Source organism: Papaver somniferum, unplaced genomic scaffold, assembly GCF_003573695.1.
Source record: "Papaver somniferum cultivar HN1 unplaced genomic scaffold, ASM357369v1 unplaced-scaffold_152, whole genome shotgun sequence".
NCBI lineage: Eukaryota > Viridiplantae > Streptophyta > Magnoliopsida > Ranunculales > Papaveraceae > Papaver > Papaver somniferum.
The window spans coordinates 403,989-417,600 of record NW_020624598.1 but is presented as its reverse complement, the minus strand read 5'-3'; the positions used below and the strand labels follow the sequence as shown (position 1 = coordinate 417,600).

The 13,612-nt window shown below is 35.2% G+C and overlaps 1 protein-coding gene across 1 annotated transcript; it reads left to right on the top strand.

Annotated features, from left to right (window-relative positions):
• The first annotated feature begins 8,221 nt into the window (after positions 1 to 8,221).
• Positions 8,222 to 10,057, top strand: LOC113336290. Its single transcript, XM_026582240.1, has 4 exons — positions 8,222 to 8,546; positions 9,142 to 9,284; positions 9,444 to 9,539; positions 9,587 to 10,057. Exons 1-4 carry the CDS (start codon positions 8,222 to 8,224, stop codon positions 10,055 to 10,057), a joined length of 1,035 nt encoding a protein of 344 aa, XP_026438025.1.
• The last annotated feature ends 3,555 nt before the right edge of the window (positions 10,058 to 13,612 follow it).

The following is a 13,612-nucleotide window of genomic DNA, read 5'->3' as shown; positions in this document are numbered from 1 at the left end:
AGAATTCTTGCCATCAAAGACTGGTACCTTGATCGAACTCATGTTGGATGTCATCTTCTTAACAACCCACAATCTCTACTGGCTCTCGATGCCAACTGTTGGACCCAAACCTTTCTCTCTACTGATCAAGAACAATGCAGCTAAGCAAAAACAGATAAAAATACTTGAAACAAGAACAAACTGAAGCAAAGTAATTCGATTAAGAATACGTACTGAAGCTTACAAAACTCAATGACTCAACGATACTATTTATACTAAACCAAACCACGTAAACAAACTTCCATAAATACTAAACTTCCTAACTGAGTAATACGTACTGACCAAGCAAATAAAGACTTCCAACTCAAGCAAAACTATGGAACATTCTAGTTCCTTCTAGAACAAGAACTGCACTTTCCTGTTTTAGATTAAACACCATAGAGTCTTGATTGAACTCACTTTCTAATAGAAGCAAACCTCAATCATAATTCATAAGATAATAACCGGAATGAACTACCGGGATTGTTACAAAGGATCTGTTACAGTTAAAAGAGGTTACATGGCCTGATAACGACCAAATTTTTGCCGGAATATGACCGGGAAATTTAACTATCTCTAAGTCTAACACCAAAACCGGATTGACCTGGAAACATGAAGAATCCATTTCAATCAGCAGTACTGCTATAAAATGTTGGAAAATAATTAATTGAAAATTGATTTTTTAAAGTTTTTAAGAAAATAATAACTTATTGTTTTCTTTTGTGAATGAAACTTTTTAGTCCCACATCGGGGAGTTCCTCTTTTTAAGTTGTATTATTCCATTATATAAACAAATTCTCTACTTTTGTAAAATTTATGGAAAAGGGGATTCTCTATTTTTTTGAGAGACCCCAGGGGAAAATATTTTATAGTGATTTCTTTAACGTTCGCGATTTTCCTTAAGGGTTTTTTCGGAGTTGCCAAGCTCAAGTTGAGCATCTACTACATATGCTAGTTGTAGGTGTAGTAGGTTGTTTTATCCTGGAGATTATCCATCCTATGAGGGCTATGTCATCACTTTTGAGTGTAGCCAAGTGCTAATGTCTTAAGGACAGGTGTTGAACACGTGACTCACTCTGTTTTTCCAAAGTTTTACCTTGTTGTTGTTGCAGAGATTTGGGGAGCTTGTCCGTTTCATCGAATCGGTCACTTCAATTATAAATGAGCTAAGTATCAATAACTTTTGCTTATTTGATTTTTTCTTATTTTGATTATTGCACCCAACAATCTTAAGACATTATAATTTGTAATACTCATGGATGTTAATTGTGAAGTGAAAAACAAAAAACGAATTTTTGGTCAGCTGTAGAGTTTCGAATTTATCTCTTAACCTAGAAGGAATTTCGATGAACCCTTTTGACTTAATTGTAGTAGACATCCTGATAGTTACCCACACAAAATTTCAGAATTTTTGGAGTTGTAAAAGTATTTTTTTTGATATTTTACAAAACAGAGAAATGTTCCTGAAAAATTCTGATGAGCAGAAATTTGTTGTTGACTAAATTAGTTTTTATGGGGTAACCATGTGTTTTTTGAAATGGTGATTCAAACGAAGTTTGTATATATAGATGTTATCTTCAAAACTCATATTTTATTTTCCGATTCGGAATTAAGGTTTGTGAGATGTGGTGTATTAGGTGATTGAGAAATTACTATGTCAGTGGTCAGAGTATAAACGAAGATTGTGACATGAAGTTGAAAAGTGACATGGCTACTAGGCGCATGTGGATGAACACAATTCTTCCAAAGATGACAAGGGCAAGAACATCAAGCACAACTCTAAGCATAGTATTCATAAGAAAGGTATGTTTTGTAAAACTGAATCCGACATTACTTTAATTAAGGGTGATTGTTATGTTTGTAAAATTCCTGGCGACAGTAAATTGTAGACAACGTAAAAACCTTAATAAGTAGAAAGTTAATGCTAACTTAGTTGAAATAAACTAGAACGAATTCAGTGGCATGATGTGGGAAATTATTTTAATAACCAATGTGAGAGGATGGTGGGTGGACTTTGGATCCACCAAGCATGTTTGTTGAAACAGAGACATGTTCACCTCCTATCAGAGGATAGGGAATGTCGACAAACTCTTTATGAGTAACTCATCTGCGACAGAGGTTGCATAAAAGGGAAAGGTCGAGCAAAAACTCACATCTGTAATATTCTCACGTTGAATGAAGTTTTCATGTTCCGAGCGTATGATTTTTTTATTTGAATCTGGAAAACTTGTTGTAACTAGGCAGTGATTTTTTAAGAAAGATTTATAGGGCTTTGGGTCTATATAAGCTTAACAGAAAAACTAATGAAGTGAACATAGTTGATTCTTGTGCTTTCTTTGTGTGATTGAATGTTTTGCGTGGTAGACTTGGAACCGTAAACTTACAAGTCAATGCTTAAACTGGCTAGCATAGGCTGCGTACCCAAATTTTGTTTGTGCTTTTGTGTAGAATCAAAATGCTATAAAATCTTTTAGCATAAATGTTCAAAGTAATTCTAAGCCCTTAGAATTAATTCAGTTAGGCCTAGTTGACATAAGTTCAACCCAAAACCACTATGGTAAAAGATGGTTTATAACTTTCGTAGATGATTGTACGAGGTACGATCTCGTATACTTGCTTAGGGATAAGGATGATTGATAGACGCATTTATGTGTCTATTTTGTTCTCAATTTTCTGTATTGTTAGACTCGATTAAGTACTTATTGTGTTATTTTGTGTTCTTGTAGGAAATTTTAGACAAATAAGCCCTTGCGGCGAAATGGGCTCAAAAAGCAGTGTTTTACACCCCGGAGAAATGTACCGTAGGCACCCCAGAAATGCACCGGAAGCGTCCAAGAAATGTCCCGGAGGAACCCAGAAAAATTACTATTTCCACCCCAATTGATATTCGCACCCCAGCACTCTGGATAAGGGGAACCTTCTTAAACAATTGGAATTTGTGCTTTTGGCGGGAAATGAAATTTTCAACTGGCAGAATTTTGATTGTCAAAATGAATGGGTTAGAGTGCGATTCAATCGCTGAAAATTGGCAGAAAGATGTGATTTGGCATAAGGAACAAAGTTTGGGTGGTGGTTTCGATCAAATTTGGCTGGAATACGTGTTTTGATTCTCGAGTTCAAAACAGGGCAAGCATGCACTAGAGGATGATAATCACGCGTCATGGAGAGTTATGGACGTGTTCTGATGATGTGGAATGGCTCGAGCATCACTTTGGGTCGTGAAGAATCGATTTGGAGCGTGGAGGGAGGAAGTTTACGCAAGAAATTCCAAGTTTGGTAAGAAAATATTCGGAAAATATTGTTATTCACTGCCCGTATAATGAAGAATTATATTGGAGTTATTGGCGAGATTTGGAGCTGTTGTTGGGTATAAATAGGCTCTTTGGGTCTACTAGAGAGGGTGTCGAGAGTTGGGAGGAGAAGAGAGGAAGCTGCAGAGGAAGAATCACGAATTCTCTCTGCTGCTGCTGCTGTTCGTGATGAAGATGAAGAACATGAAGAACGGACCTGCACCAGCAGTCGTTTATCAACAGTGAAACAGACTCACAGGCGTGGGTCGTAGGTGTGGGTCTTAGAGCCACAGTAACAATAGCACTTCTTCTGTGTCGTTCATTTTGGACGCTTTCTGTGGGTCGCACATTCATTGTTTTATTATTTCATCTCCATTTTCATCCTTGTAAACACCCTTTGAGCAATAAATAAATATTTTGAGCGTGTTTTTATCATGATGAGCTAAACCCAACACTGGGACGACGGAGGAGGTCGAATTTCATCCATGTGGTAATTTCATTAATTCTTTTATTTACTTTTTGCACTAATTTTAATTGAATTAAGATTTTAAATTAATTACTTGTGATTTCATTCGATGGAGTATTCTTAGTCCTAGGGATTTTTGATATGCCATGCTTAAGAAATACAAGTAATATTTTATAAAATCTATCTTGGCAATAAACTAGAGTTAATATTTGTTTTGTTTTGAACTATAATCGCTTAGAATTAAATTCTGAACCACTTGAAAATGAAAAATGGTCGAATCTTTAGTCCCATTTTCTCGCACCAGTGTTAATATTTTTATTGTATATATTTATCTTTTTTTATTAAGTTTAAAAAATTATCCTTCACAAGTCCGAGAGTTTGAACCTCATTACTACAACCCACGAAAAATTATTAATCAATGATGCCTTAGAAGCCTTAAGATGTATAAACTTGAAGTTGAAAACCAATTAAAAGCCTTGAACATAACAACCATATCCTTAAGGAGATGATAATTTCCATGTTGTTTAGTTCAAGATTACCTGCGGCCTTGTAGGGGGAGGCATTCCTCTTAACTAGTATATCCTGAATAGAGTACCCTTTTAAGGATCAGATGAAACTCCATATGATTTATGGAAAGGTATATGACCCTCTTATGAATGCGTCAAAGTGTGGGGGTGTTTGACTAAGATTGTCATTCCTCTTCCTAAAAGAAATAGATAGAAACCAAAAATGTTGATTGTATCTTCATATAGGGTATGCCGAGTATACTTCTACATATAGATTTTTGGTTGTGTGTTCTGACTTTTCAGACTTTGGTATGATTTTTCTGACTTTGTTATGAATATTATTATAGAATCTAGGGATGCTGAGTTCTTTGAACATGTTTATTCGTAAACCTGTACCTCGTTAGAGATGTGTTGTTGATCCCCTAGACTTATTTTCAAATAGTCAGAACTTATCTTAAAGGAAGATGAAGTTAAGGTTGAGCCTAAGAGAAGTAAAACAATTAGACTTGAGACTTCTTATGAAGCCGACTTCATAACATGCTAGTTTATGAAGCCTTGACATCTACTTGAAACCCCATTCTGGTAAGTTGCATTATTCCATTATATAAACAAATTTTTTGCTTTTGTAAAATCTGTGGAAAAAGGGATTCTCTATTTCTTAGAGAAACCCCCAAGGAAAAATATTTTATAGTGATTTCTTTAACGTTCGCGATTTTCCTTAAGGGTTTTTCCGGAGTTGTTAAGCTCAAGTTGAGCATCTACTACATATGCTAGTAGTAGGTGTAGTAGGTTGTTTTATCCTGGAGATATCCGTCCTCTGAGGGATATAATATCACTTTTGAGTGTAGCCAGGCGCTAATTTCTTAAGGACAGCGTGTTGAACACGTGACTCACTCTGTTTTTCCAAAGTTTTGCCTTGTTGTTATTGCAGAGATTTGGGGAGCTCGTCCGTTTCATCGAATCAGTCACTTCAATTATAATGGAGTTAAGTAAATATCAATAACTTTTGCTTATTTGATTTTTTCCTTATTTTGATTATTGCACCCAAAAATCTTAAGACATTAGAATTTGTAATAATCATGGATGTTAATTGTGAAGTGAAAAACAAAAAACGAATTTTCGGTCAGCTGTAGAGTTTCGAATTTATCTCTTAACCTAGAAGGAATTTCGATGAACCCTTTTGACCTAATTGTAGTAGACATCCGGATAGTTACCCACACAAAATTTTAGAATTTTTGGAGTTGTAAAAGTATTTTTTTTATATTTTATAAAATAGAGAAATGTTCCTGAAAAATTCTGACGAGCAGAAATAAACAAACCTGGAGTTATTGATACTTAGCTCCTTCAACAATATTGTACCTTATACTCTTTTCTTTTTGTTATTTACCAGCAATGGTAAACATCCGAAGTCATTTCCTGTAAATATGCACACGCGATGTAGACAAAATTAGTTGGAGAACAAGTTTAAGAAACTCAAACAATAAGATTCATTCATCATGTTTTGAAATTTACACACTTCATACAAAAGAAAAAACCAAAACTCCAAACCCAAAATTGAACCCCAATCAATATTCAAAACCAAAAAAAAAAAACCACAGCTCAAATCAACATCAACACATAGAAAATGCAAACAAGTCCTCGGATTCATCAAAAATGCCCAAAAATAAATAAATCATGAACAACCCGATAATCCTCAAATTTCACTGAAACTAGTAGTAAAAATCAAGTGGTAATTGAATTATTGTCCCTACTTTTGATGGGCTATACAAATATCCTTATCACATAACAATTATGTCCTTCTTTATCTATATGCCCATCAGGGCCCATCAATAATTTAGGGACTTCCAAATATACCCCTAATATATATTCTAGTATCTAAATCAAATTTCAGTTAATAAGCGGAAGCAAAAACTGAAAGAGAGAGAGAGAGAGAGATATCAGCGCAGAGAGCTGAGATCGTGAATTTTTTTTGAAATTTTTTACAAATAATCTACGGTTTATGATCGTGAAATCTTCTTCAACTTCTTCTTCTCCATCGTCTTAATCAACAGAATCATTGATGTTCGCAGCGTTTTTCAATTCTTATTAATCAACATTCTCGGCTAGATCTGTTAACATGAAACAAATTGGTAATGTTGATGCTTCTTTGAAGATTCATATAGTTGTTTTTGATGATTGCATGTTCGGTTCATCTATTTTATGTTCAACATTTGATTTCAGTTTTTGTTTTTTTTTATTTTTGTTGTTGCAGAGATCTTGATTTTTGTGGGAAGCTTGATTTCGTAATTATTTTGTTACATTAATTGGTTGATCTTGATATAATTTGATCTCGAGATCGTGATTCATTAATTAAACAGGTACGTTTCAAATTTTTGAATTGTTTTTTTAGATCTGCTTATCAATCAAAAAACAGGTTTTGTGTTTTTCTTTTGATGAATATAGAACATATGATAATGGTGAATGTTGAATTTGACGAACTACTGATATCAATTATGTTTTTGTTTGTGATGAAATCTAGACATTCTTTTTGGATCAACTTTGATTGTTGATACCAAAAATTGGGATGATTTTTAGATTATTTGTGTCAACTGTTTTTGTTGATCCAAATTTCTGAACACTATGTTTTTATTTTGTGTTTTTATTTCTTTGTTATCTGGTAGATTGCAGGTAATCATTATGTATGCATTCATTTTATTGATAATGTAGCTTTTATTTTAGGTTTCTCACATGCTACATTGAATTTAACTTTCACGAGGGGGAGTAGCCCCCGAGTGAGGTGCGACATAATACTATATGTAGATTTGGGTAATTTAGACTGCTTTCTTTTTTGTTTGCATTGAAATTCATGCTTTAACTACCTTTTATTGGATCAACTGTGATTTTTTACACAGATTTATTGGATCAATTTTGATTGTTGACTCAAAAAACTATGATTGCTTACACAGATTTATTGGATCCATTGTGATTGTTGATCCAAATTTCTGAACACTACTATATGTTATGGTTGTTGACTCAAAAAACTATGATTGTTTACATATATTTATTGGTTCAACTGTGATTGTTTACACAGATTTATTGGATCAAGTGTGATTGTTTACACATATTTATTGGATCAACTGTGATTGTTTATCCAAATTTCTGAACACCACTATATGTTATGGTTGTTGTAGGCCAAAGATGGTAGTTGCAATCAGACCGTATCGCATCCTGTTTCAGGATCAACTACTGTCAAGGATATGATAAGTGTGGTGAAACAAAAGTGGCCTTATGTTCCTGAAGAACTCATACTTTTTGGTTACACTGTAGATGGGATTTCAAATGTCATCAATCAAGATTTGGATTTGAGGTTTTTCATTCACTACTGCAGCTCATAAGGGATTGACTTGTTGAAGTTTGTAATCCAGTTAAGGACTTGTGTTGATTCTATTTATTCATCATCTTCTTCTGCTCCTGCTCCTCCTTCTTCGTCATCATCAAGTTGTATTTCAAGCGATGAGGTAGTTGTTGTGGAAGACGTCACTGATGATGCGTGTTTGATCAAAAAGGTCCCGAAAAAGTCTGATGCTTGGGTCAACATCTTAACTGGAGTAGGGAAGTTGTTTGAAGGTCGTATTGCGGAAGTTAAGGACTATGTTACAAAGTATGAAATATGTAGTGGTCGCAAATACAAATTAATGAAGAGTGACTTTGAACGATACACTGTGGAGTGCAAGTTCAAGGAGGAGGAAAATTGTCGTTGGAGGTTTCACGCCTCTTGCCTCGCCAAATCTAATGGTGTATTTCAATGCAAGAGATATATTGGAGAGCATTCATGTAGTTTAGCTTCTTCAAATCCATCGAAAGTTAGGATGAGAAAGTCGTTTATGAAGAATATATTATCAGATGATTTACGAGCATCGAAGAAGAAGAAGACTGCTGCTGATGTTATAGATTTACTCTGAATGGAATATGGAGTGGACCTCACGTATAGTCAGGCATACCACGGTTTACAATTCACCAAGAAATTTCTTTGGGGTGATGACATCAAGTCCTATTCAGATTTTGTTTGGTATAAAGATGTCATTGAACAGTACAATCCTGGACGTGTTGTCAATTTTGAGTATGATAGTGTGACGCGTCGGTTCAAAAGGTTTTTTGTTGCTTTTGAAGCTTCCATAATTGGTTTCAACAATTACTGCCGTGCGACGCTATTTATCGATTGTACCTTTCTCATTGGGAAGTTCAAAGGTGGTCTTATGGTTGCTTGCGGCAAAACTGGTAACCAAGGTATGACTTTTAACCTTTTACTATTTTTCATTTTGTATCCATGCTTTTTAATTTTTTTTACTGTTGATCCATCATTATGCATTCATTTTGTTGATAAATGTAGCTTTTATTTTAGGTTTCTTACATTCTACATTGAATTTAACTTTCACGAGGGGGAGTATCCCCCGAGTGAGGCGCGACGTAATACTATATGTAGCTTAGGGTAGTTTAGACTGCTTTCTTTTTGGTTTGCATTGAAATTCATGCTTTAACTACCTCTTATTGGTGATATTTTACACATATTTATTGGATCAACTGTGATTGTTTACACATATTTATTGGATCAACTGTGACTGTTGATCCAAAACTATGATTGCTTGCACAGATTTATTGGATCAACTGTGATTGTTGATCCAAAAACTATATTTTGTTTCGAATCAACTTCTACTGTTGATCCATCAGCATGAATCAACTTCCATTGTTGATCCAACTAAAATGGATCAACCTCTATTGTTGATCCAACTGAAATGGATCAACTTTGTTTGTTGACATTAGTTACTGGTCACTTAATTATTATTTTTTTTGGTCATTTATTTTTGTTTTTTGGTTTTTGTAGAGATCTATCCAGTTGCATTTAGAATTGTTCCTTGTGAAAATTGTGAGAGTTGGCAATGGTTCTTAACCAATTTGAAGGGTATTATCCGTGAAGATCGTCTACTGACCATCATATCAGATCGTGGAATCAGACTTTTGAAGCATGTGCCTTAAGTCTTCCCAAATGCTTTCCATTCCTTCTGTTTGTACCATATGAAAGGAAATATTCTAGTTCCAAAGGGCAAGAGCAGACAAACTGCAGTCAAGTTATTCGAAGAGTGCTAAACTGCATTAATAAAGGAAAAAATTTATGCTGTTGTGAAGAGTATGAGTAATCTAAAGTTGGATTCAGTGGTTTCTTGGATGATGAAGATTCCATTCGAGAATTGGGATGCTCATTCATTTCTAGAGAAAGGTAGGGTGAGAACACATCTAATATTGCTGAGAGTTTTAATAATGTTATTAAGCATGATAAGCCGCTTCCAGCACTTGAGGTTGTCGATGTTATTCGTGCTAAGGTAATTGAGCAGAATTACAAGAGGTTATTGGAGTCTAAAAAGTGGACTACAAGGCTTACTCCTCGTATGCAAGCAAGGTTTAACAAGAGGATAACCGACTGCTGTTCATACAAGTTTCGGAGATCAAGTGAGAAAGTATTTGAGATTCTTTCTCCAACAGGAAAGCATACTGTCGACTTGGATTTTAGAACTTGCAGCTGCAAATGGTGGCAAAAACATAGCTTTCCTCGCACTCATACAATGAAAGCCATGTTGCAGATTGGAAATGATGAACCGTACAACTACATTAGCCCTTACTATACTTCTGACTACTATAGAAGGTTGTACTCTCGACCCATATATCCTATTCCGGTCTCTGAGAAGCCACCTGGAATTAATGAAAAGGGGTATGTTTTGCCTCCCAATGGCGGTCGAGAATAAGGTGGAAGGCCTAGAGGTGTTAGGTATATGGGTAGTCGTGAAAAGGTGCGCAAGAAGAGGAAGTGTGGCCAATGTGGGATGCTCACCTTTCACAACCGTCGAACATGTCGCAGAGCTCATTTGGCTCCTCGTGCAACAACGTTTCGCAAGGAGTCTCATTCTAGGATGATCAACTTCTTGAAGAATATATTGTCGTAAAGTTTTTTTGGTGTTTTCATATTCTGAACAACTTGTTTTAGGTTTCTGGCTAGTTGGCTGATTTTTTTTTTCTTTTTTATGCTTTTTTGGTTTGCACTTGTTATTTTTTTAAATGACATACATTCTTATTTGTTGTTATGAATTTTATTCTTTTGTTTCTCAAGTATATGTCAGTTTTCAGGTTACAGGAAACATACTTATATAAATGGTATCAACTGCATTTGTTAATCCTTTTCTTTTGGATCAACTTCCATTGTCGATCCAACTCAAATGGATCAACTTTGGTTGTTGACACTATAGTGTGGAAACATTGTTCCTAGGTTCCAACTTATTTGGATCAACAATGGTTGTTGACACACAAAACAAACAGAAAATTTGCATGGTCCTATCTGTATTTGCTAGTAAACTCCTCAAGCTATACATACCTGTAACATTCATTCATAATCAGGCCAACTTAATTGGATCAACAATGGTTGTTTATCCAACTTAATTGTATCAATAATGGTTGTTGATCCAACTTATTTGGATCAACAATAGTTGTTGACACACAAAAAAAAACAGAAAATTTGCATGGTCCTATCTGTATTTTCTAGTAAACTCCTCAAGCTATACATACCTGTAACATTCATTCACAATCAGACCATAAATGCATACATAATAATTCATTCATAATGGTTCATAATAATTCATTCATAATCAGACCTACAATAAGATTTACTTACTAAGATAGTTATTTTTAAAACTACAGTTAGAATTTCTTTACAGACCATGAACAGACTATGACATCAAGTTCACTATAATGGTTCAGCTAATGGTTCAACTATTGGTTCAACTGAGTCTTGCAATTGCATTTTTTTCTTCAATAGAGTCAGTAGCTGAATCAGGAAGTTGTTCCGGTTTCTTCCATGAACCCAATTCTGCCAAGATTCTTGCTGCAATCTTCATTCTCTTCTTGTTCAACTTCTCATCTAAGTTAGTGATTTCAGATACGTTTTCACAGTTTCCACGCTTTACCAAATTATTCATGTACATGCAAGTGTGCAATGCACAATCGCATACGTCTTGTGCTGGTACAGTGTAATGTGAAAAGATTGTCTTCATATCACCACCTGTCTCTGGATCTCTGTGGCCCATTTCATTCAACCATTTAGTCAGTGGTACTATCATCACAAGATATTGCTAATTGTAAGCCGGATTGCGCCTTGCAGAGTTGTACACTATACATTTTCTTTTTACCAACGCCAGCACCACCCAATGGTATCCAACACCGTCCTTATCAGTCAAGCACATTGGTATAATGAGGTATGTGTCTTCAACATTCCCTGTGTAACTGTTCCTCAGCTTTTCCGGAATCCCACATCTCTCTACCTTTGCCATATTTTTCGAGGCTATTGCGAACCCCAATAACGGCTGTATCAATATTTTTTCAAATATATTAGTTTGCCATATTATGGATCATCTACATTATAAACAAAAGCTATATTATCAACAAAAAAAAGGAAAATGCAACTGTGATATTGTAACCAGAGAACAACATAAAATGAATAAGATTATTTCATGTGCCTATCATTCTCTAGACCTACATAAATTTCAACTACCATTGTACACAGATAAAATCACCAAGATTATTATGACAATTCAATAGATAATCAATTGGATGATGCATTTGAACAAACCAAGATTTTTCTGTTACTTACATAATCATTTGTTGAGAGAATAATGTGGTTCTTGTATTCTGGTTTATCCGGCGATTCCATCTTTGATTTCATCATGTTGATGTAGTAATCAACAATCTCACCGTGAATGTTTTGATTATTCAGTAGACACTGTATCTGCTTCCCATTGATGATTACTTACAAATCATGATTGCAGAAATAAAAACTATAAGTTTTGTCGTTGTATTTTCAACAACAACAAAAAAAAATGAATATTTTATTAAAAAGAACTAGCATAAACCAAAAAAAAAAACTATGTGATCTGAGGTGAATTACATACCATTCAGTTGCATTCTCAAAGAACGGATGGATGAGATTTTTTTCGCTCTCATTGCATGACTTCCACAAAATTTAGTTTTTTTGGCTTTATCAGTTTTTTGGGTTCAGCTGGTGTGATGTCAATTTGACTGTCGACGTCAATTATTTCGATTTTCTCCTCCTCCTGCTTCTTCTTTTTTCCTTTTCTACCTTTCCTTTGTCCCCTTTTACGCATAGCAGGAGGTGTTCGACTTTGAAGTTTATACGACTTTTGCTTCGGCCTTTCTCCCTTCTTCACCCGCCTAACAAGAGAACTGACCTGCTTTTGTTGTGTTTCTGATGCTTTTGTATCATCGGATTGTTCCTATGATTCGGTTTCCTCTTCAGTTTGCTCTTCAACTGCATCCAAATTAAACAATTGCTTCAACCCTTCACGTATTGCAGCTCCTGATGTATTGTCAACCTCTTCAGTTTGCTCGTCAACCTCTTCTGTTTCTTGTGTTGCCTTATGCATTACCTCATCCATTATTGCACCGAAAATCGGTGTGGTACCTGTATGCACATACCCGGAAATTTCATCTGGTTTTATTGTTGTAATTGGAGGAATGTCAAACACAACCACTTCCATTTTTATGTCATCATTATTCTTTTCAACAGATGGACTCTTCTCTTCCATTTGTATGTCATCTTTCTCTTCTACTATTCCAGCAGATATTGCAATGTTTTCAACCACCGAATCGAGCTATGCATTGTTCTCGACCACAGTTTTGAGATCTAAGTCATCAGCTTGCCTTAGTTTTCTTCCTGCATGAAAGTCTTCCCTCCAATTCTCCAAAGATTTGCCACTTTTTGGTTCTTCCTCCGGAAACTTCATTCCAGTTTCAAAACCCTTCCGCCAACTCTTTTCTTGAGTTCCCAAAGTATCTTGAGTTCCCAAAGTACTCGGAGTTCCATCTTGAGTTCCCAATGACTCGTTCATTTCTTGAGTGTCTTCATTGTTCATATCCATCGAATCTTCGACTTCCATGTTTACTCTTGTTTCACTCCCATATGTTGGTTGATTATTCGCTGCAGATTTCATTTCATATCGATTTCCTTTTCCAGATGATTCTCCTTGTGTCTGTCTGAACACATTGTCCAAATCTTCAAATTCCTTCCATGTATACTTTGGTTTATTTCTCTTTATTGATTCCTGAAAAATCCTTTCCTCTTCCTGCCATTCCGTTATGTTCTTGTCAATCTCAGCAAGTCGCTCCGGTTCTCCAGCTTGCAACTCTAGTTTGTCTTTGTTCCTCTCATACAACTCTCTCAAGAATATCGTGTTGTGGACAAACAATTTAATTTAAGCCTTCCCCATGTAATGAATTTCATGCTTGTCACATTC

Excerpts from the sequence above, each read along its gene's own strand:
- LOC113336290 (XM_026582240.1), top strand. The coding sequence starts at position 8,222 with ATGGAATATGGAGTGGACCTCACGTATAGTCAGGCATACCACGGTTTA. Across the intron at positions 8,547-9,141 it reads CGGCAAAACTGGTAACCAAG|AGATCTATCCAGTTGCATTT; the intron begins GTATGACTTTTA and ends TGGTTTTTGTAG. Across the intron at positions 9,540-9,586 it reads CATTTCTAGAGAAAGGTAGG|CATGATAAGCCGCTTCCAGC; the intron begins GTGAGAACACAT and ends AATGTTATTAAG.